Source organism: Gobius niger (assembly GCF_951799975.1).
Source record: "Gobius niger genome assembly, chromosome: 17".
Taxonomy (NCBI): Eukaryota; Metazoa; Chordata; class Actinopteri; order Gobiiformes; family Gobiidae; genus Gobius; species Gobius niger.
The window spans coordinates 17,332,533-17,357,065 of record NC_136868.1 but is presented as its reverse complement, the minus strand read 5'-3'; the positions used below and the strand labels follow the sequence as shown (position 1 = coordinate 17,357,065).

General features: G+C 40.8%; 1 protein-coding gene across 1 annotated transcript in view; it reads left to right on the top strand.

Annotated features, from left to right (window-relative positions):
* Window positions 1-24,533, top strand: part of glis1b (GLIS family zinc finger 1b) — a 70,389-nt gene that overhangs the window by 21,461 nt on the left and 24,395 nt on the right. The window contains exon 5 of the mRNA XM_079574476.1: window positions 22,245-22,406. Within this exon, the coding sequence (XP_079430602.1) occupies window positions 22,245-22,406 (162 nt within the window). The remainder of the gene's footprint in view (window positions 1-22,244; window positions 22,407-24,533) is intronic.

Below are 24,533 nucleotides of genomic sequence, written 5' to 3'. Positions count from 1 at the left end.
CTCTTGTTGCTTTTCCATAAAAACGTGTGTTGTGAATAGGAAGTCACTGACACGTGTTAAATGTAGATAAAATGATTTAGCTGTAGAAAATAATAGATGCTTTTTGTTAATGTCAGCGGGCTCTTGGCTGACCGCAGGCTGTGCTTGGTTATATTTAGTTGATGGCAAAAACACTGGTAAATGTTTATCTCTTCTCCTCTCGATGGTTTACTGTAGGTGCATGAATGACTTATTGTTGCATTTTTGTGTTTTTTTGGAGATGTTTACCATATGTGAGCTCTCGAACAATCTGGGCTCAGTGTGGACGCACCGCTGGACTCTGTCTCTGAATGAAAGGCCCAGTTGCTAAACTCCCTTCAGCCTGATTTCAGACACACGATAATAGAGATATTGTTTCCAGTTAGGCCTACAATAGGAGGTATTGATTCGTTTTACTGTACGCTGGGTTGCTCTATGTCCGACAGAGGATAAACAAAAAAGTGAAAGGTTTTCGGGCTTGGGTCAACACTTGTAATCAGTAGGGATTGACTGTATGTTGATATGGGAATTGGGAAAGATAAACTTGGAAGGCCTGAGAAAATAAACCCTCTCAACATATTTATAGTGACATAGTGTTTGTGCATATCTGATTGTATTATATTTTTGCTTAAGTATCCCTTTAGTGTTCACATCCGAGAGGAAAGAAAGGGCGCAAGTAGAATATTGTGGCGTCAGAGGTTAAGGCAGCTGCACATTTGTCTTGTCGTGAGTTTGAGTTTGGACTCTCCACTCGTCACCCCCTTTCACCCTGTGCTTTCCTGCAAAATAAAGCCAAAAAGTCCCTAAAAACAAAACTTCTTTACGGAACCATGCCGTATTCTTTGGAAATCACAGATTACAGCTTTAATATTTTCTGTTTCTATGATTTAATATCTTTACTCAGGCCAACTCAAGGTCAACTTTATTTGTTGTAGCTCATTTACAACAACCAAATCAGCCCAATGTGCTTCACATAAAATAGATTTTAGATCGAACCATAAAATCTCGCAATGCAAAAATACAAAACAAGACATCATTAAAACTGGTGCATCAAGATCAAAGAAACAGAATAAATGCGGAGGCAGCTCAACTTGAACAAAAGCCAGTGCGGTGAGTTTTCAGAGATGATTTTAAGCTGCTCAAACTCAAATGAATTCTTATTTTGTACATTTGAAAATACATGTGATTATTTTACTTTACTTGTGTTCATTTTTACCACTTATTCTTGTACTTCTCAAGTAAAGTAAGTGAGTATAACAAATAACTATGTCGATAACACAAAAGCTTTTAATATTTCCTCAGTATCTTTTGTGCGCTGATGCATTTTGCAATAGACAAACACGTTCAAGAATGTGAGCGATTCTCGTGAAGGAAACCAATGAAACGGAGCTGCAGAGTAACCAGGACTAATTCTTTTATTTGGGTCCAGCAGCAGATTCCTCCGGTCGCTCTCGTCTTGAGGCCAAACTAAACATAATCTCTTCTGTCCCTTGTCTTTTCTCTGCGCATATATCCCATACTTTATATCTTTTTCATACAGCTGCATTGAATTTGCTTCCTGCTGCTTCTTGGCAGGAAAAAGTCATTATCACAACAAAGAAGTCGAACTCCGAGCCCCGCATGAGCCTGTCACTGACTAATATTTTAAGAAATACCTCTCTTTAAGAAGGCGGTTAGTTATACACATGTGCATGTCTTGGTTAAGAGTTATTTATATGGACGCTTGTTCCCTTTCCAATTAAAATGGGCCCAGGGCTGTTGTGTCGGGCGTGCAAGCGCTCAGGGACACAGGCAAAAAGGAAGCAATATAATCTCGCTGCAATATCCTGTTGTGTTTCATGCTTAATTCACTTGTTGTTTTAGTTTATTACATTTTTTTTCTGGTGTCTGCATAAATATTAAAAATATATCCAGTGAGCGCAGCCTTGACATAGTCCCAGACTTTGATATTGTTCTGTTTTCTCAGAGGTCGCTCCAGTGGATTTGATGTGTCTGTAGGCTGCGAGCGCCGAAGGTCACGCACAAAATCTCATGTAGTCCCTGCACCGAGAGGTTTACGCGACTCAGGCTTCTATATACATGCTTTATTGGCTTTTTGTAAAATACGTTTTTGTTGGCAACGGCACCAATTTCCCATTATAGAGGAAAACAAGCAAACCAGGAGGAGTTGTGACTGTACTTTAATAATTATTAGGTATTTATTGGTTTATTTGGTATGAACAGTGCATGCTAATGAACGCGCCACACCGAATTGCAACCCTGGGTTAATTTGGATCCTTTGTCCCACAGTCGTCAGTCATCAAACACACTCTCATTCATCCTGGTCTATTGTACATGTTTTTAGTGGTCAGGGAAACCTACACAGTGAGAACATGCAAACTCCGCACAGAAAGGCCCCGTCCAAGTGGGAATCAAACGCTGCGCCACCGTGGCTTCCTTAATTCTTTGCACATGACCATCATGTTGTCAGATACTTTGCATAACTCTACGATCACATACTACAGCATAAGATGATGTATATTAATTGATTCATCCTCATCCTTTGTGCTTCATGGCTCTATAAAAGAACAGATTAATGTTTTCTCACTTTTGTTTTGGTTTTGTGAACGATGATAATAAATCCAATCAAAACGGCCATTATAATGATAGTAACAAGGATCAGGAAAAATGTATGTTATTTTATCAGGACATAAGTCAACGTTTCGGCACGATGACCTTTCCTTCATCAGGCAAAACGTTGACTTGTGTCCTTGTAAAATAAAATATATTTTTGCAGGTTTGGCAGTGTGTGTGGGATTTTTCCTGATCGATGTGACATGGGCTGCTTCCTCGTCTCCTGCGCACCTGCCCTGGGTATTTGATGTGCGAAGTCCTCCAATGATAGTAATAAGCAGATCATAAAAACTGCTGCTCTTTAGGCAGGACATAGACAAATAGATAGATAAATAGATAGATGGATGGATGGATGGATGGATGGATGGATGGATGGATGGATGGATGGATGGATGGATGGATGGATGGATGGATGGATGGATGGATGGATGGATGGATGGATGGATGGATAGATAGATAGATAGATAGATAGATAGATAGATAGATAGATACATGGATGGACGGACGGACAGACAGATAGATAGATAGATCGCCATGATTCATGCATTTTTTACCCATGTAACATTCTCCCATTTACATTGCACTCACAATGAAGCAATTGTCTTGATAAATGACCCCCTAAATATCATAGTCTTATGTTTAAAACCAGCTAACTCTATTGTTTAGACTTACTTACTTACTTTCAAATGCATGTAATTATTGTAAGTAGTTAATGCTCTTATATGTTTAAAGTGTGCACAAACTTAATCCTGATTTTTTTTTTTTATTCTCACAAATTGCGATTGATTTTTTGTTGTGGGTTTTTTGTGTGTGTGTTTTTTTTTGCATTGTGTAGCCCTGTTATATGTATGAAATTATTTATTAGGTTTGTCTTTATTTTTAGGAGTGAAAATATAAAGTCAAACTCTTAGTGCAGTGTCTCCCCATAATAATTAATTCTTTTGACGGCGCCTCTGCAAGGACACCTGACAGTGAAAGTCATTTAAAATGTTAAAATACAGTCAGGATTAGCCCCTGAACGGGCCGTGTCCAGACTCTGCAGACAGACACACGACACATCATCGCTGACACACTCAATCAAAGCACTTGTTGAAGGAAAGTTGGATGACGACTCCTTCTGGAAAAAAGGTAGATCATGGAATTTCCTCCTTTTCCGCCGGTGTGAAACCAGCAAACATATATATTTAGATTTACTAGACTGATTTTTGGAAGAGAGTGCCGACGTCCCTCCGCTGCAGACGGCGAGGCTTGGACGGTCAAAATGGCGGAGTAAATGGAGTCTTTTGTGAGAAATCAGCTCAGACGTGGAGGAGATGAAACTGGGAGTGCCATTAGCTAATTAAAAGCGAGGCTCGGCACATGACCCGACTTTTCCTCTGAATGCGGCTGAAACTGGAGCTGTCTGGGCTCTGTGCGGCCGCCGACTGACGTTGATATTAATGTGTTGGTACCTGCAGCAGCCTCCAGCCCTGAAGCCTGTCTGAAGCATTTACAAACCACAAACACAAGGGCCATCAATTAGCACAAAATTACCTGTTTCATGTGATACTTCTCATTACACTGTGCCCTGCAATGATTTCACTGCTTTTTCCAACCCGTGTCCTTTGTTAAAACATAAAATTCACTTCAGAATATTGTTCTTAGTTGCTGCAGAGTTCGGTAAGATGGGGTGATAATATGGTATAGAAAATAGATTTAACAAGTTCAGTGTTTGATTAAAGGTTTATTTTTAATATTATGGATGCCTATAGTGCTTTTCACAGGACACGAGTCAACCAAAGCGCTTCACACAGTTTAGGGGATTTGAACTTCTTTCACTCCACACATGGTGGTGGTAACCTACGTATGTTGCTCTGGAGGAGACTGACAGAAGCGCGACTGCACCAACGACCACCACCATTCATTTCATTTTTAATTCATTTGAATGGGACAATGCATATTAATGAACAGACAACTAGTGCTGTAAATATGCCGGATTTAGCTCAGAGCTAATTTAATTCATTCACACACACATCATTCACTCTGGCCTATTGTACATGTTTTTAGAGGTAGGGGAGACTGGAGTACCCGGAGGAAACCTACGCACACATGAAGAGATTATGCAAACTCCACACAGAAAGACCCTATGATCAAACCTGGGGCCTTCCTGCTGTGAGGCATGAGTACTAACCACTGCACCACTGTGTGCATGTGTTACATTATAGGAGACATATCATTGGGCCAAACCGCCTTTGCTCTGGCCGATCCCGTCAGACCTCTGAAGCTCAGCAGGGCAGGGCGTGGTCGGTGCTTGGATGGGAGCCCGTTTGGGAAACACCAGGAAGCCTGAGTGAATGTAGTGAGTGAGTGGTTAGTGGTGGTCAGAGGGGCCGATGGCACAGACTGGTTGCCTCGCTTCCGTCAGTCTACCCCAGGGCAGCTGTGGCAACAACAGTCGCTTACCATCACCGAGTATGGAGTGACTGAATAATGACGACAATGTAGCGCTTTGAGAAACTTTGTGTCATACTGTAAATGCATTCATACAACTCTTGTTATTTTTTCTTTTAACCCTAAATTGCTTGATAGATAGATAGATAAATAGATAGATAGATAGATAGATAGATAGATAGATAAATAGATGGATAGATAGATAGATAGATAGATAGATAGATAAATAGATAGATAGATAAATAGATGGATAGATAGATAGATGGATAGATAGATAGATAGACTTAATTTGTACTTGCAATCTCTAAAAAACTGACATTTTATAAAAGAGTTATTTGAAAATAAATAGGTAAAGTTAAAATAGGTAAAGGTAAAGGATAGTGCAAAAAGTCATTCAGCAGTCTAGTTGCTGTCTAAATGCTGCTGAACTTCCTTCAAGGCAGCAAGGAGAAAAGGGCATGATTTGGATTTTTTGCTGGATTTTATTAGTTAATACAGGGAACATGAAAAAGCACTCCACATTTTCAAAGTGTGCATTTCTGTTTTCAAAGTGTGTTCCTCATGATCATCATCATTTGCTAGCATTAGCTGAGAGTGAAATCGTGTTTTCCCTATTTTACAACAGGTCACTCCCATTACTGCCTCCAGAGCCCAACTCTCACTCCTCTCACTCCTCTCACTCCTTCATTTCAAATTTTAAAATGTAAAATATCGATGCTGCGGTACCCCCAAATCATATTTTAAATGATATGTCCACTTTGAAATAGATATGGCTTTAACAAGATGAAAATAAACCTTTTTCACTCCAGCGTCATTGAACACGAAATTTTCCAAACTCCACCTGTTACTTTGTATAGTAAATGGTTGATTCCATCACAACCCTAGACAGAGTAATTTACTTTTTTTTTTTTTAAAACCTAACTACAAAAGTCTAGAACAAAATTTGAAAGATGTAAGATTGTGCAAGTGAGTCGCTATCCAAGTTAATCCTGATATCTCTTCAAACAATAATCCCAATGCCTGTCCTCCCCAGGTCTGTGCGCCGCGGCAGCATGTGCAGTCGTCATGCTAACGCTAACACAATGCTATCCTCATGTGATTCCTGTGTGATGAAACTGCCGCTGGACGTGCTCTGCGGCTGTTGCTTTGGCATTCCAGTGAAAGGGAATGGATGGATGGGTCTTGCTTGTTTTCCTTGTCGAGCAGATCAGGCCAGCTCCTTGTCAGCCTGTAAAAGTTTTCCAGTCAATCTTCTGTACTAATGTAGCGCAGTCCTCTCCTGCCATTAAAACTTCCCCAAATCTCATCTGTTCACTCTCTCCCACGCAACGTTTAGTCATCAAACATTACAACCATGGATTATTCTGTCCCTATTAAAATAGATAATAAAGTAGAAGCACATGATGAGCACAGACCTGTTTTAAAGACGTAGTAGCTCTAAGGTCAGGGGCAGATGGTTGTGAATACACCTTTTTTCTTTCTTTCACAGCCCGTTTGGAGTTTCTTCATTTTCTTATACACCATAACCTTGTCATAACCCCCTTTGGCCCACGATCAGACCATGAAAATACATGTTTGATTGAAAGTTTTTACTTACTTGACGCACTTTAATACGTGCATATAATAGTATAACAACAACATCATGCAGAACGCGCCGCCAGGTCAAGGGGCTAACGCTGCGTCCGATAACCAGATATCAAAGCTGCTGGACTTTCTACAGTGATACGCTCTAATTTCATTTGTTTGGAATGCTGTATTTTGAGTTTCCCCATTTCCCCCTCGTTTAATCACGCTCCGCTATCGGAAACCCGACGACCCCGGGCTCTTATACATTGCACAGAGATTGTGTCATAATTGTTTCCCATCCAAAAAAAAACGTAATCAGTTTAACCTTTTCAGATCACTTTACAAATGCGCAGAGAAGAGGGGGTCTCTCCACTGAGGCAGGGTTGCGCCGTGCTTTGGAGATACGCCAGATTAACAGATGAAGGATGGGCAGGAGGGACATTCTTCAACATATGCGCCATAAACTCCGGGTTATTAATAGACTCTGCATCTGGAAAATTGGATATCTTTTGTACTAATCCGTTCAAGATGCACGGCAGGAATATAATGTACATCATAATCCCTGACTCTTAAGATAAGCAGAAACTCGCTCTGAGAAAATACCTCCAACATTATTACTTACAGTGGAAAAAGCAGTGTGTAATATTGGAACAAGAATTATGTCATGTACTTTTTTTCTCTCCATCGTCAATGAATGAAATGGTTAGTTGCTGCTTTGAATACAAACGTCCAAACATGAACTCCAACGGCATGAGGTCAGTCTAGAAATATTTTAGATTGATTAATGGATGCTGTATCTGCAAGCCAGAGTTATTCCTGAGCAGGCGACCTTACAGCGGACAGACAAATGATCGAATGTGCTTTATTGATGTGCCTTTGTGCGAGATACAGAGCGGGACTTTCTGATGCACGGCATGGTGATAAGAGCCGCTCCACTGCAGCTCTAATTTACTTTCACAAATGTTTGCTTCTATTTTGTGTCATGTTTGTGAGTCTTTGGTCATGGTTTATTTGTCCTAGTCTAAACCGGGTCATGTTGATAGACCTTGAATTGGGGGCGACTCCAGCTGATGACACTTGAGGACGAGACACTGAGGAGATTCACTGCTCATTTTAGGACTTACCTGAATTTTAAAATGCAGGTGAAAAACGGATTAGCCTTGTAAAATAAAGGCCTTACAACTATTCCTGCCTGAGTGCCCCAGCTTTTCTCCTTTTCACCTGTTAGGAATGATCCCAGCGGTGAAGACAACACAAGGATATGGTTTGGCTTTGGGTGTATAGTCTTTGTTTAAAGTATTAGTCTGGTTAACTATGTAATTTCGCCGGATTTTTGTCGGGAGTATCAAAACTATTCATTTTTGAAAGCTTTATTAAAGGGGCTAGATGCAAGTTGGCCATGTTATACTCACTACTGCCACCTCAGGTCATACGTGTAGCTGCACCTTCTATATTAAACTCGTGCATGACGGCACTTCGGACTCGAGCTTTTTGAGTGACAGTGCAGGATTTCAAAGGCAGTTGTGGTGAACAGGTCTGGGCTCATTCTACACATTAGGACGTGGCTGAAACATGTAGGGGGAGGAAAATACTTAATTTGAACATTTTTAAACTCTGTATAGTCCCTTTAAATAAGCAATCAGAAAAACAATATTTCCATTTGCTCTGATATGTGAAAAAAGTTGCGATAATAACATTTATATGTGGAGCAAAAAACTTAGTTTGGCGGAAATTTACAAAATCCATCCATCCAATTTCTTCCGCGTTGTCCGGGGCTGGGTCGCGGTTGCTCCAGTCTCAGCAGAGATGCCCAGACTTCCCGATCCACGCACAACTTCAGCTGTTCAGGGGGAACCCCGCGGCGACACCAGGCCTGCTCGGAGACATAGTCCCACCAGCATGTCCTGGGCCTTCCACGAGGCCTCCTCCCAATAGGACATGCCTGGAACACCTGGAACCAAATTTGGCAGAAAATTCCATTTGGCCGTTCCAGATTTTACTAAATGACAAGGGAAAATCGAAACATTGTTTTTCTCATTGCTTGTACCATAAAGTTTCCAAAAATATATAGTTTTCAGACTCTCCACAAAAATTCCACAGTAGTGGAAATCTAAACATAGTGAACCAGACTATGTTCAATACTTTAAACAAAGACCATACATCCAAGCCTTACTTCTGCACCATGAAACTAAAACTGTGGGTCTTCATGAGGTCTTATTGTACATAAAACCCGCTAATGCTTTAGTTTAGACCTGATCAGTTCATATTTCAGTCTTAAATCATGTTTGAACTTAAATCAAATCATAAAATGAATTGCAGTTATAGTTCTAATCAGAAAATAGCAATTTCATCTATTTTTCCAAATTTGAGAGTGTAACATGTAACAAGTTGGTGGTGCTAAATACTGTTACACTGTCATTTTCTACCCTCAGCTCAGCGTCATTGATCAAACCGGCCTTGTTTTATATACACCTTTAACATAAGTGTACACAGTGTGTGCTGCTCAGCGAATCTTTGAGATCCTCCAGAGATGTTTATTTATGCTGCAGAGCTGTCACTTTGGCCGGGCATCATCTCCCTCACACTGTCCACTGCTCAGTGCTGTCACACCTTCCACTGTAGGGGCACACAAGTCAAACATTTATCCAGCTCTCAAACACCACAGGCCACAAAGAGCACGCCTGCACCCCGCCAGTCCCGCGCCGCCTCAGTCTTGAGCTAATATATAGGAGAAACTGGGCTGCTACTGTGCAAAATAAACACTAAGAGAAGTACGGATAAATTATGTAGCGAAAGACATGTTTACACTCGGGGTGTCAAGTTTAAATTATGCGCCGCGGTGTGCTGTGGTCCGGCTGCCGGCTTTAATTTGATGTTTGAGAGAAGAGTCGTGAAGGTTGGAGTAAGCAAAGCCAGTTCAGACCAAACCAAACCAGGCAGCGACTGTAGCCCACTGATGTCATCCCAAAAGACACAGCTCTAGTCCTGAATTCATCATGAAGCATTATGCATTAGCCATGTGGTATGTGTTGGATTCGAGGCGCATTTGGATCATTTGCTGAATCTTCTGTCAACAAACATCTCCAGTATTGAGCCCAGGTTGTTTGAGGCTTTCCAACATGTGAGTGTTTATGGTGTCAGGCCCTCCATTTGGTTTGTGCATGGCCAACTCAAAGTGAGAGAGTGACGAATGATGCAGAGGGAACGGTCCAAACAGTCTTTGAGTGTGAAGCTTGTAGTGTTAAATGCTCACATAAAATTATATTATATGTACTTATGCATAACCTATATTTAAGTATGAAAAAATACATGAATAAATAAAAGAAAGATTTGAGGAAAATGAGGTATCATCAAACATGAATTAAGTATTTTTAACCTTTTAAGCACCACCTGAACCCAAATCTAAAAGCGTCTTGAAAAAAGTGTCAGAATTGCGACATGAACGAAAGGAAAACGAGGATGAAAATGCAACAATAAAGTGACAAAAGAAGTGATGAAAATGTGACAACAACACGATGAAAAGCCACAAAAAAGTGACTGAAAAACTATGAAGAAGTGGCAAAAATCCAATGACAACATAGAATCAACGTAAGGAAGAAGATCCATTGAGATCAGTTTCGTTTGTTTTACCGCTCAAATGAGGCATTACACTAACACTGGCCTTAAGGCTTTAAAGGGACTATACGGAGTTTAAAAATGTCAAAATTATGTATTTCTCCCAACATGAACCAACAATGTCCTAATGTGTAGAATGAGCCCAGACCTGTTCACCACAACTGCCTCTAAAATCCTGCACTGTCACTCAAAAAGATGTTTATCCGGGTCCGAAGTGCCGTCATGCAAGAGCTTAATGTAGAAGGTGCAGTTACACGTATGACCTGAGGTGGCAGTAGGGAGTATAAAATGTCCAACTTGCATCTAGCCCCTTTAAGCTTTTAGATGTGGGTAATGTCGAACTGGAGAAAATGCACTTGGTTAAAGTTTTGACAGGTTTTAATGCTTTTGAAAATATGACTTATTTAGAAGGATAACATCTGTTGCAGGTTCATCAGTTGCATGATTATCATTTTATTTCCGTAAAGCAGAAATTTTAATAAAGAAATGTTGACAGGAAGAAATTTGACTCATTTCACATTGACTTAAAAGTTAAACTGTTTACCTTCTTCTATGTCACTTCCTGTAGTGTCAGTGTCCAATAAGGAAGTGAAACAAAACAAACAAAATGTCCAAACTAAAGAAAGCTGGATGCAATCTTAAGCTAAATCTTAAATATAATCATGTTAACTATGTTTTAGCAAAAATTGTGTCTAATGTGTCATATGCACTTTAAGGTGGTGAGTAAAAGGTTAATCTTACCCATGGGAAACTTTTGTTACTAATCTTTGCGTCTTGGTCCTATTCCATCCATGGCCGACATTGACCTGAAGTTTCACATTATTAAATCACTTCACAGCATTTTACACTCCCCACTAACACTTTTGCACTTTACTGTATAACCTTTTAAACAAGCTCTAACCAAAGCCACATCTAGAGTAATGAGTGATGATTGCAGTGAGCAGGGCAAATTCGAGGAAGGTTTGCGGTCCCGTTTGAGGACGTTTAAGGACATGTTCGGGTTTCTTATTGTCCTGTTTATGATTGTGTAACTTAGCAGATCTGGCAACGCACAGAGGCTGGTATTTAAGCCGGGATTTACCTCTCCCTGGTTGCGTTTTACACCCCAGTGATTTCTAACGGTCTCCAGAAAAAGCCTGCTAACTTCTTGTGTTCCCTTTTAAAAAAAAAAAAAAAAAAACCCATCTGGTTCACATTGCGTCCGTTCAGCTCCGAATCACTTCAACATCGATGTAAAAAGGTTTACGCCGGGATCAGGAGCAGAATTACGGGAGAAGTAAGAAGCCTTTAAGTCCGAGCGTATCCCGTTTGTTTTTCTTTGTTCTTACGGCTTCTCATAACTGGGAAAACTGGTCTGTGTCGCGGGGAAGCCGTGCTTTCATCACCGCAGAGAAAACAAATAAAACTTCAGCACTCACACTACGGTGATTGACAAGGAAAAACATACTTGTTGACCCTTTACTGGTAAGATTTGTATAGGAAAACATTCAACTTAATTGCTTATCACCGCTGACAAAAAAATGTGTTGGAAGTAACGAATGTGGAAAAACAACCCACAGTCACTTGTCAGGAAAGAGCATTCGTCCACTTAAACTGCAGTGAAGTGGTTTAATTCTCTTTACTGGGGAACTTATTCTTAGAGAAAATACTTTTATGAATATTTCAGCCCAACACATGACTTATTTGTGTCCAGACAGGAGGTAAACATGCTCAAATCGTTTCTTTTTCTCCCCCCACAATTATAATGTTGATTTATTTGCTTTGATTTGTTCACATTTACAATTACATTCATAGAGGAATGATGAAGAATGAGCCCCACACGTAGGGTTGCCAGATCCTATGGTAGAAAAGTGACTTGCATTTGAATCTTTAAGCTGCTGACAGGAAGTGACATAGAAGAAAGTAATGTTGTTCCATAGCATTTTCACTCATTTCCCACTGACTTAGCATGGCAACAGTTTAAATTTGCCTTCATCTGTGTCACTTCCTGTCGGTGGCCAATCGGGAAGTGAAACTATAAACATCACAAAAATGGTCAAACTAAAGAAAGGGCACAATCTTTAGCAAAATCTTAAAGGGACTATACAGAGTTTAAAAATGTTAAAATTAAGTATTTTCCTCCCCCTACGTGTTCCAGCAATGTCTTAATGTGTAAAATTAATTAATATAGAAGCTGCAGTTACATGTGCGACCTGAGGTGGCAGTAGTGAGAATAAAATGACCAACTTGCATCTAGTCCTTTTAACTCCCACCAGTAGCGAGTACCTTTTCTCCAGTTTGGCTTTACCCAAAGCTAAAAGCTTCTGGAAAAAAGGGTCAAAACAGAGACGAAGATGCGTCGGGAAAGCATCAATAACGCAAAAACAAAAGCGACAAATACATGACAAAAAAAGTGATGGAAAAGACAATAACGCTTTAAAATAGCGTAAAAAACGAAAGATAAATAAGGATGAAAACGCAGCAAAAAAAAGCATCAAAAGAGCGACAAAACAGGCGACAAAAAACATTAAAAAAAACAACAAAGAGGCAAAAATCTGATGGAAAAAGTGACAAAAACACAACAAAAAGCAATGAAAATCTTTTCAAAATAGCGTCAAAAATTAGATGTAAATGACGATGGAAACGCAGCAAAAAAAAAAGCATTAAAAGAGCGAAAACGAAACAAATGACAAAAAAAGTGATGGGAAAAGAAACAAAAACCTGACAAAAATACAACTAAAAAGTGACGACAACGCAAGGAAAAATCTTAGATCAGTTTTGTAGGTCTTTCAAACGAGGCCTATAGGCTGCAAGCTCCAGTCGAGAAGCTTTTAGATTTGGGTAAAACCGGACTGGGGAAATGTGCTCGGTCCCATAAAGGGACTCTCTCCTACTTCCTCAGTGACTGCATTCTGGATAGTTATAACTTTGAGGAATGGCATAGTAAATTGTCCTGTCTTTAACCCGCCTCTCCTCCAGTGCATAGAGCAAGAACGTGTGTGTGTGTGTGTGTGTGTGTTTGGCCAATTCCAATATTTAAAAGACATTATTTGCCTGGGTTTATCTCACGCTTTGTCTGAGATTCATAAAAAAGCAGAGTGAACCCTGATGCCCGCTGTGTCTTCGGGATAATGCGAACCTGGCACAGAGTGGAGTGAACAAATCCGAGGGCACCCTGGCACCTCACCCTCGCCACATTCTTCTCTCTTCTTACCCATAAGGCTTCGTGGTCTGGTGTGGCTCCAGAAGGGCTTGCGTAAATGCGCTCTCTTCCCCTTCGCCCCTTTCCAAGTCCTCGTGTTGATTCAAATGTCATTGTGACCTATTGTTTAATTTTACTGGCATGTTTTCTGTCTGAAGCCTATAGCGTTTCTGGCGCTGAGCTATTTGGCTTGGCAGCTCCAGAGCCTTCTGCAATGTTTATTTGTTGTCACGTCAGAGTTATTGGGTTGCCACTAAAGCAGACGTGAGGCTTTAGACAGCTGTGTCAACTGTTGCTCTGTGTGGACAATGAAGACAGTGAAAAAAAATACAATGTTGCTCTTTAGGGAGCACTTTGAATCCACAAATATATTTATTCAATATGCCTCAGTGCTGTACTAGAATTTAAATTGAAGCCTATATTTAGTGCAAGCAAATAGCTGAAATGATTAATGTTCTTCATAAGCTGACTCATTTTGACGTCTTTCTGGCTTTAGCGTCTGATAATGTATGAGAGCGCCAACAACTGTGCAGTGGCTCAGAAACGTTTCACTCCAAGTTCCACCTCAGAACATATTTGACCTTGAAAATACCAGGCCTCGATTAGGATGAAATCAGGACTGAACCGGGTTTAAAAAAAAAAAAAACTTTTCAATTAAACTAAATAAAGTTTAAAATTGTTGATGATCCATAGTACCTGAAGAAACCCATCCATCCATCCATCCATCCATCCATCCATCCATCCATCCATCCATCTGCTTTATCCGGGGCCCTGAGGTGACACCAGGCCAGCTCGGAGACATAGTCCCACCAGCGTGCCCTGGGCCTTCCACGAGGCCTTGTCCCACTGAAGAAACCCACCACAGGGAATGAGGCTGCCATGTTGGACACTGTTCTGACATCAGCTTTGTGAAATTGGTTCCCAGATCTGACAATCGCCTAATGTTTCTACCCACCCTTCACCTCCTTTCACACTGTGCTGACCTGTCCAATAAAGAGCAATAAAGACGACAGGGAACCCCAAAAAGTGTAACAAATGCTACCTCAAACTAAAAGAAAGGTATTGCGTTACACACACAATTTTTTTCTAAAATATAGTTAACACAATTATATTTAAGATTGTACCCAGTTTTCTTTAGTTGGACCATTTTTGTTTATAGTTTCACTTCCTGATTGGACTCTGACAGGAAGTGACATAGATGAAGGCAAATTTCGGTGTAACATTTCACCCCTAAAAAATAGAGTAAAATACAAGCCTATGTCATTATGGGTTCTGTCATTTGTGAAAAATACCTCAAAATGTGTGTTTACTTGAGCTGCTCCTCTGAGAAATTAAAAGAAAAATGAGAAATGGCGAGTGTTAGCCTGTTCAGAGTATTCTCCTATAGCCATTAGCATTTAGCCTTCACACATTACATTACAAACGATCCCGATTTTTTTCAGCCACATTCAGGTGATGTCAAAGTTAAAAAAGCATTAATGAATGAACAAATCTTTTGAGAATTCACTTGAGATAAACATTTGAGTAAAAGTGGCTTTTGATCTAAATGCTAAATCATATTCAGTTTGGTTTCTGCTTCTTGCGAGATCAGATGCAGATCTTAAACATCTTTTCATCCTTGGATTCTATTGACATTTCTTTAGAAGTTATATATTTTTGCATTATTTAGTCTCTTTTTTACCTACTTTTCTAAAAAGTAAGTAAAAGTGTAAAAGTATTAGCCCCAATTTTTGTGTATTCAAAACCCCACTGTTACCAGCAGGGGGTGTTATTACTCGCCTCTTCAATTCCGATTCTGTATTAAAACCCTCTCTTCACCTTTGCTCACAGTTTTTAACAAAAACATAAAACATGTTTTGACTAAAAGCAGTATTTGAAGGAGTTAGTGGTGGATCTGAATGGATCAGGTGGTTTCGCCAAAGCGACCACTCCAGACCTGCAGCAATTAAAGTCTAGTTTCTCCATCACAGACGACCACAAAATCCCAAGAAAATTGCAAGTGAGCAACAAGACATATTTTCTGCATGAACAGTTTTCAACATAGGGCTTGAGGAAATTGCAGTCGACCATGGCTGCATGGCATGAAAACTACAGACTCTGAGAAACACTTCAAATCAGAAGAGGCTGAGAAAGTCGTGGATGGTTTTAAAGGTCCAATAAAAAGCTTGTATTACCGATGAGGTCAAGCACCACGTTGTTTCTTCATTATCTGCCTGAGTCCAAAGAGAGGCCATAAAGCAGAACGGTCAAATCTTAAATCCATTGTTGTGTCATCAGTGGATCTGTCATCCCCTAATGGCCTCGATATAAAATCCACATTGAGGTATACGAGCGCCCATTGTGTGTTGTAGGCGGAGGAGCTTTCAGCCAATGGGGGGTCGAAGGGAGGAGGCAGGTGAGAGTGAAAGGCGCTGGACAGATTGAAGCGCTGGTGTCAGTGGATGTGCCTCGTCAAACTGGATCCCGTATTGCCTGCCAGTAACACCAGTCCGGGCGCCAGATCATGTTTAGGTTTTTCATTGCATAACCCGGGCTCTCTGTCCATTTGGTGGCAGGTTCACGTTACTTGAATGGGTTTATAATTAATGCTAATACTTACTAATGGGCATGGCACTGGGAGATCTCTATTGACCTCTAATTGGCTATTATATGCAGAAAGTATTGTTAGGATAAAAAGCCATACAAAGTAGGGTCGTTTGGGTGCAAATACTTTTAAATAATATAATAATAATACACTTTTTTCCCCCACCAACTGTTGTTTAGTGTTGCCGACTGGAGCCAATCAAACCAGAACAATAGTTACTCATATTCAGTCTGAAAGGGGATTTCACATTCAATTTCCCTTTGTATTTTTTTCCGCCTCAGCTTCCCTCTAAGAGAAAAGTACTGGTACTGTCATGCAAAATGTGTAACTCTTTATTTCAACCAATTTGGCGCCGTAGGAGAGATTCAACTTATGTAGCAACATTTATTATACACAATTAAGCTTTATTTTGTTTTATGTGCATTTATACACACAGAACTGCAAATGCCATTTGTCTCATGCATATCATTTGAGTGTTTGAGAAGTGCAGCGGTCGTATTGGCAAACAGACAAACTTATACTACGTATACTCTTCTCATGATAACCAGTGTATCTGTGAACGTGACCCTGTTTTGCCCCTCTCATCCCGGTGCAAACCCGGGCTGGCTCAGCGAGAGGAAATCACATCTTAGCCTCTAATGTGATGCAGGCTGCTGACATTTGACTGCAGCAGGTTAAGTGCTTCCATGAAGCTCCTGACTGCGCTGTTGTTCTCACTGGTCCTGTGTGTGCCAGGCCTCTGCTGGAGCAGGCTCTCCTCCATCTCTGCACTTCTCCTCCTTCATCTCACTGTGCTGCAGCAGCTGGGCACGCTCATTACAGCAGCGTCATTAAGTCATCATAGCTCTGCTTCCTGTTGTGCCATCCATGGTTTTTAATCTGGCCCCATAACTGCTCCGGCATCAGTGCAAAATGGCTGTTAAGAACAATTTCTTTAGTCATTTACATGAGTGCTTCCTCCCCTCGCTGACTGCTGCAGCCTGTTCATGCTCATCTGGACAACACTCCCTTACCCTTGTGGGAAATACTGCTAAAAGTGACTTTATATATTTAAAAGATAATTTTAGTTTATGAAAGTGTGATGTTTCTGGGAATCTTAATTAAGTGGGTGTGAGTCAATCTCTGCTCTCCTGTTATAAAAAACGCTCGTGTCTGATTCAAATGAGGCCTGTTCCTGACAGATGAGTTTGGCTGCAAAGAGAGTCTCGCTCCACAGTGGAAATGATATGTGTAAACTATGTAATGTGAATGTTTGAGCCAAGCTGTGTTTAATTTTGTAACCTGACAAAGCGCATGAGAAACCTGTCTCTCTGTAGCTGTCTGCCTGATTCATATGGATATAATTTCATCCATTTACGTTTCTGCGCTCTTTGCTGTGGTTGCCACAGGGCATTTAGAGGCAGGCAGATTAAACGCACATGTTTCTCCATCCGCAGCTCCGCTCTGCACAGTCACTGAAGTGTTGGTGGTTTCCTCATTGGTCAGAGCAGAGAAAGACACCTTGTGATAAACCAACTCAAGGCCTTTTATATCCTTATAAAGTTATACAAGCTGCTTTTCAGTGTTGCCACTTCATTTGACATGTTTTCATTTGCCACTAAAACCCCGCTGCTCGTCATGTCTGTTAGACTTGGCAGTGACAAAGTCTGGATGTATTTGGTAAAACAAATCGCAACAGAAAACCACCAGACAGCCCGTTCTGTGAAGAGCCCTCAGCATGAAGATTTGTGACTGAAACTGCAGTTTAATATTGAATTTCATCCCACTATCATTATTCAAGCCAACGATTCCTGCACAGTGAAAAAGATAACAGTTATAATCTGTGTCCGCCTTTAATATACACTATCAGGAGATAAAGTCTGATTGATTTTTAATAGGTGACTCCATTAGGTGATGACCCAGTGAGATGATATTCAGCTGTCCATTTCCCTCATATTGTGTATTAGAGGGTTAAACCAGGCGTGTAGTTCCCCCTCAGTGCTTGGTAACGGCTCGCTTGTTTCAGCTCCTGCAAGGCCGTTAATGAGCCGCTATGTGAGCAGAGCCGCACACTGCTACCTTTTAGCTCCAGCACTGTTTGGTCTTTAGCTGCCAGTCAGGAGTCATTTCCCCCACGAAGCATCAGGCCCCCTAACGCTCCTCGTCCTCTCCTCTCCTCCGCTCACTGTAGACCTCATCATCTGTCCGGCGGAGACTTCAGCCGTGTCAGGACCCCGCTGCTGTCACCCTCCGTGTTTGCAGAGCGCTGACCCCCTCCTCTAAAGAGCGCAGCGGTGTTAAACGGGGCTTGTAGCAGAGAGCGGGGTCGCAGTGAGAGGAAAACTAAACACGTTTAAAGTCATTAATGTGATTAGCGCTGTCTAAACTGTTTTCACTGATAATATGAAAGACAACATCAGACCTGTGAGGTGTCAGGCTCACTACAGCTATCTGCTTGTGTGAGACTGACTAGTTTTTTTTTTTAGCAAGTCTGTTTGCTGGTGAAGCCTATTTTTGGGATTCGGTTCATGCTGCACATTCAGGCATTAGTTTGAAAGGGAGTAAGTACAGTAAGTGCCCTTTATTTGCTGAGCACCTGTAAAATACCGTCCACTTTAACATCATATTTGTGTGGTATCCGTGGAAAGTGATTGTCCATCTGCAGACCAATGGCACATTAGTAATGGCTGTTTGTTTAGTGCGGTCAGCGTGGACTCCTCTTCTCTGGATTTTTATGATACTTTCCCACCCTCGCTGTTTCTCTCATTTCAATGCAGACTTTGATTTGATTGGCGGCACTCGCTAAAGTTATATTTCCGCAGTATAACATGGTGTGACATTTTAAGTTGTTTTCCATGACTGTGCGCAGAGGCCAGACAGTAAAGGTGTGTATTGATGGAAGCTTGGGATGTGTTTTTTTTTCTCACTACACATTCCTATCCGCTGCTTCATTGTGTGTTTTCTGAACAAATGCCTGATCCCCGAATGTTAAATGTTAATAAATTATCAGTCTTCTCATCGGCAACCGAAGCGTTCGTTTATGGCTGTTTCATATGAGAAAATATGCAGTGTTTAATGATGTGAAATAGTTTTAAATCGGGTGATAATGATAGGACTGACAATATATGGAAAATATATTAAAGTTTTTGGCCTCAGATTGAATCATAAAACAGTTGAGAGATTATATGAGGGAGAGCAGGGGCAGGCTCACAGTACAGGGGGCAGGTGGACCCAAAAGTGGGTCGTAAAGGACAGAGAACATTTCCTTCACTATTTCTAAAACAAAATCGATAACACTATAAATGAAGATTGGTTATAATTTTAGCTTTAACCTCTTAACCCCCACCTGGACTGAGGACATTTTCTGCAGTTTGGCTTTACGCAAATCTACAAGCGTCTGGAAAAAGTGTCAAAATAACAGGGATGAAAACGTAGCAAAAATCCGTCCGGAAAGCAACAAAAAAAGTGATGAAAAGGCCATAATAGAACGACGAAACAGTGACTAAAGAGCGACAAGAGCAACAAAAACATCACAAAAACATGTAAATAATGCGAAAACACGACAAATAAGAAACAAAGAATCAACAAAAAAGTGACAAAATCGAAGCAAATAAGTGACAAAAATGTACCAGAAAAGTGACAATAATACAATAAAAAAGTGACTAAAGGTGAACAGTTAGGGTCACTTTTATAGACCTTAGCTTTCAAATGAGGTGTTATTCTGTTGCTCTCCAGTCCAGAAAGTTTTAGATTTGGGTAAAGCCAAACTGGAGAAAGGGAAATAAACGCTTGTTGGCCATTTTATACTCACTACTGCCACCTCTGGTCTTACACATAGTGCATGACGGCACTTCGGACCCGAAGTAACAACTTTAGAGGCAGTTGTGGTGAACAGGTCTGAGCTCATTCTACACATTAGGACATGGCTGGCATATGTAGGGGGAGGAAATTGCATTTTTTTTTTTTTTTTTTACTTTTTTAAACTCCTTATAGTCCCTTTAAGGGCTTATTAATACTTAAATCAGCAGCAATCTCTGGTAGAATACATCATATTTAACTGCACAGTGTTTGTAGATGCTATAGATGCTTTATATGCTCCTCTGTGCAATACAAACAGCTATTCACTATAAAAAGGAAGATTAATCTTGTTCCTCTTTGATTACTGTACGTATTTCAATTCGGATCAATTTCGGGGGGAAAAATGGTGCAATTGGGTTTAGATGTGCCTTCTAAATTTGTAAAGGTTGACCCTGCAGAGTTAGCAGGTTTTATGCACAATTATAATAATAATAATTACTTATCTTGAAGTTTGCTTGATTTGCAGTTCAAATTGTGATTTTGATTGTGATTAATATCCTGGCCTTGATAGACACTGTCTAATGCAGTAACTAGATTGTGCAGTCCTGGTTACACATACACAAGTATGAGTTCACGCTCCTGCAGAAGTGTGTGCTGCTGCGGGCTATTTCCCTGTAATTGGCCACATTAAAACTCTCATAGACAGCCCGGTCACAGAACACGGATCTACCATGACAGGCTTAGGTTTCCTCTATATTAAATGGAGCCACAGTGAATAGAGTCCGAGCTGCGGCGAGAGTGAATGAAGGAGGATGAGCCGATGAGCAGTGAGCGCAGGTGAAGCTAAGGCCCATTAGAAGAATGGTGTCACTCTCTCCTTCTCCGTAACCCGACCTGCCGCCGCCTGCACTAAAGGTCACCGGACAATAGGCCCGGACTTGGTGGGGCTCGCTCTGACCGTAGTTTATTACAACAACCGTCATCTTTGCTTTTTACAAGGATTTTCAGTTTCAGGGCTGAGATATTAATCAAAATTGAATTGAAACCGCACTCTCTCGTTTGGTCAATGTCAATAATTGTCATGGGACTTTGTAATCGCAAGGTTTACAGACATTTCTTTGGAAGAAACAGCACCTATAGTTTTGGAGTTTGGACGATGGAGGATTTTTGTGAATTCAATGAAACTGGAGGAAAGCATTTGGTTTTGTTTGAGCTGATGTTTGTATAAACGGTATGTCTGAGTTCATGAATCAGTTACATGTTTTTTTGGAATCAAGATCTATCATCAGGATTCTTTTTTTTTTTTCCTTATTGACCAGCCCTACTGTATTTTCCATCCAAACAAATGAACAGTGAATTAAGGAGGTGGTTAAGTTTATTTATTGACATCTTCTTCAGACCCATCCTTCGTGCCAGAGGAATGACTTGTCCACAGCAGTGGGCCGCCTCACTACAGCATCTCCAGACCTTGAGCTATAAGTTTGTGGATTTAGTTTGGGGTTGACAGGGGAAACCAGAGCACCAGACACTGGACCAATGTGCAGTCACCGCTCAGATCTAACCTGTGACTTATATGCAGAGCAACCTCCATAAAAACATGCTATTATCTGAGACAAAAGCTCTTACAGTGCCCTTTGCAGATGTCGTAGCATGTTACAGATTAAATACTGAGTAAATACTGTGCTGACAGAAAAAACAAAAGGAGAGCGGGATATTGTACATCCAGTTACACAATTTTCACTCAAACTTGGCTGTAAATACTGTTACTGTTAGATTTGCCTGTTAGCTTCTTCTTCGTGATCCCATTATTGTGTATTGGTGACTCCGAACCGGAGGCAGCAAAGGTGCAATTGTGGTTCCCCCCCCCCCCCCCCCCCAATCACCCCATTAACACTTGTATTACCCGTAGAGGGACTATGAAAAGGATATATTAAGGTAAACAAGTTACTGCTTTAAATTGCCGTCTAAAAGTAAAACAACATATCAGTGAAGCAGATTTGATACAGACCTAGTGCTGTCACTGTACTCTGGACATCCCCAATGCACTTAAGTGACTCCTTACACAGCAGCTCTGCAGGAGGTCTGCCTCATCCCCTTATCAGCCACGTTTTCTGCCTAAAAGCAGAAGTGGATACGCGAGAGGCATCATTAATTATTCACCTGTTAACAAATCTGTGGTCTTCATTGGCTGAGTGCTCGGGATCAGATGGTTCTTTGCGGCCTTGTTCAGACTGACTGCCACTTGTCAGCTGAATGTACCATACACAAACACTTGAGCTATGCATTACATCTAGAGCCACTGTGCCACTCTCCACTTTGCTCTGCAATTTCTGTCAACAAACACAAGCAATTACCATTTTCTGAGAAGTAAAAGCTCCTCAGTGAAAAGTAAAAGCTGCTGTACGTGCCTCTACTTTTCCATTAACTTATGTTATGTGTTATGTTATTGCTTGTCCCCAGTTTGAAGGCTGCAACAAGGCGTTTTCCCGACTGGAGAACCTGAAGATCCACCTGAGGAGCCACACTGGAGAGAAGCCGTACCTCTGCCAGCACCCGGGCTGCCAGAAAGCCTTCAGCAACTCCAGCGACCGCGCCAAGCACCAGCGCACCCACCTGGACACGGTCAGCCCCAGCACGCTCACACTTCAGACCCATTGCTCTGGGTGGTCTGTGTGTGGACATGCAAACACCAAAACAGACAGATTCCTTCATCATGGAGAATTAAATAGCTTCTTATAAAAAATGCGTAAAAAGATAGACCACTTTAAAGTTGATTTGTCTATGTGTGAGTGTTGTCTAGAATAATACAGATTGTACCATGTGGGTGAATACTCGATTCTGATTGGCTGGAGGGTGTCCGTTGCAAAGTGATAATGTAGACCTAGTCCGGCAATAGTTAAATAACAGTTAAATCATGTTCTCTCCGCTACAGCTGTTTCCATAGTAACGATAAACAATTGAGGTAAAACAGATTAAAAAGTGAAATAACTCCTGCCCAGAACTTAAAAAAATAAGCAAACAGGCCCCAATGAACACTTTCAGTTTATCCCTTACATAGTATTTGTGTTTGTAATAATGATCTGTTACAATTATCTAATTTAAAATAGCTATATTTTGATAAGTTAAAAAGGATCGCGGCTGCTAAAAGAAAAGAAAAAATAGAAATCACAATCATTCAAACGATTATGAGACAACTTAAAAACTTTCTTTTACTTTTCCATGAACACAAGTGCAAAATATGTATATTTTTCTTCTCAACTGTGCTATTTTGTAATCAATGGATGCAGTATTGTAAGTGTAGTTGAATTTCGATTAATTGCACCGCACTCGTCCAAGCTAAATTCCTGCCCAAGCCTGTTTCCACGTATTGACAACTTCAGTCTGTCAGTCAGCGCGCTCTGCTCTGGCCTTGATGCGGCACAGGTCGTAAAGCCATCGCTCACTGAACACGAGCCTCTCTGGGCACACTTTTGGACTGGGACACAGGGCCTGACAGAGTGCAGCCTGTTCCTGACCTGAAGAAGGAAAGACTGAGTCAGACATCACTACCATTTGCACCAAATTGATCTCCACCTTATGGCCAAACAGTCGGATGATCGAGCAAACCTTAAGAAATCATTAAACCTTAACATTGCATTAATACATTTGTGAGGTAAAGTTGCACTGTGTACCTGTTAAACATTTTCAGAACTGATTATACATATATCATGAAACAAATCTAAAATTATAGACGTTTGGGCATCAAAAATAGTTTGATATTGACTTATGTTTATTTAATACTTTGGGTTTTTTTTTTTTGCACCTCTCAGTCTTTCCACAAATGATGCAGCTAATCCACGATCCAACTCTTAAGATTTTACATTAACACCGACTAAAACTTCAGTGTGTCTGGCCTCCTCCCTGCTCTGCCAAAACACTTGTGTGGAAAAACATTCAAAACTTAGATGATATTTATTCTGCGCTGAAGTCGTGGTTGTGCCTGTATTGGGTGCGATGGCTGACAAAGCAAACACGGTGGGCATGAGCGGCGCAGCGAGTGGCTTGGAATAACAATGGTTTATTTACAGAAGAGGCTGAGGTCTGGAGGGAAAGCCAGCGAGGCATATCTTTTTACACTCTAATGGCAAACCTGTATTTACCAAAACGTTTTCAGATAAAAGAAAAAAAAACGAAATCATCAAGCTACTTGTTATATGTGTGGTTGATTAGAAGAGGCGGTAACCGTGTGACATGCTCTGACGGTGCAGAGGGGAGTGAAGCATTTTCTGTAAAAAAAAAGTCGCTGCCCACCACAGGAACATAGTTATTGAGTCAATCTTGGGGAGTCAAAGGAATAGGCCCCCGTTTTTTCCATACTTAGGTATGTTCTTACCTGAGCTTAGACGAGTTGATGCGTACCTGTCTGGTCTTTGTGCGTGTGCTCAGTCACACAAAGGTTGTTTAGTCTCTCCCAGCATAGGTATAGCTCCAAATTGGGGTGAAGTTAGAAGCTACAGTTACGTAAAAAGTTATACAATCCAAGTCTACTAACACAAAATTAACCATGTGGATTTTTTAAGTGGATTAAAAGGGGTACTATACTGTAAGGCGTAAAAACACCTTAGGAGCACTTTCCACGCAGTTAAGTTGAAGTGCTCCTATTATGCATATGCATATATTATGAATATAGTTACAATATACTTGGATCATGTAACTTTTCATGTAACTGTATTTAAATTGGGAAAACATGGAACAGCTTGGTAGCTTCTA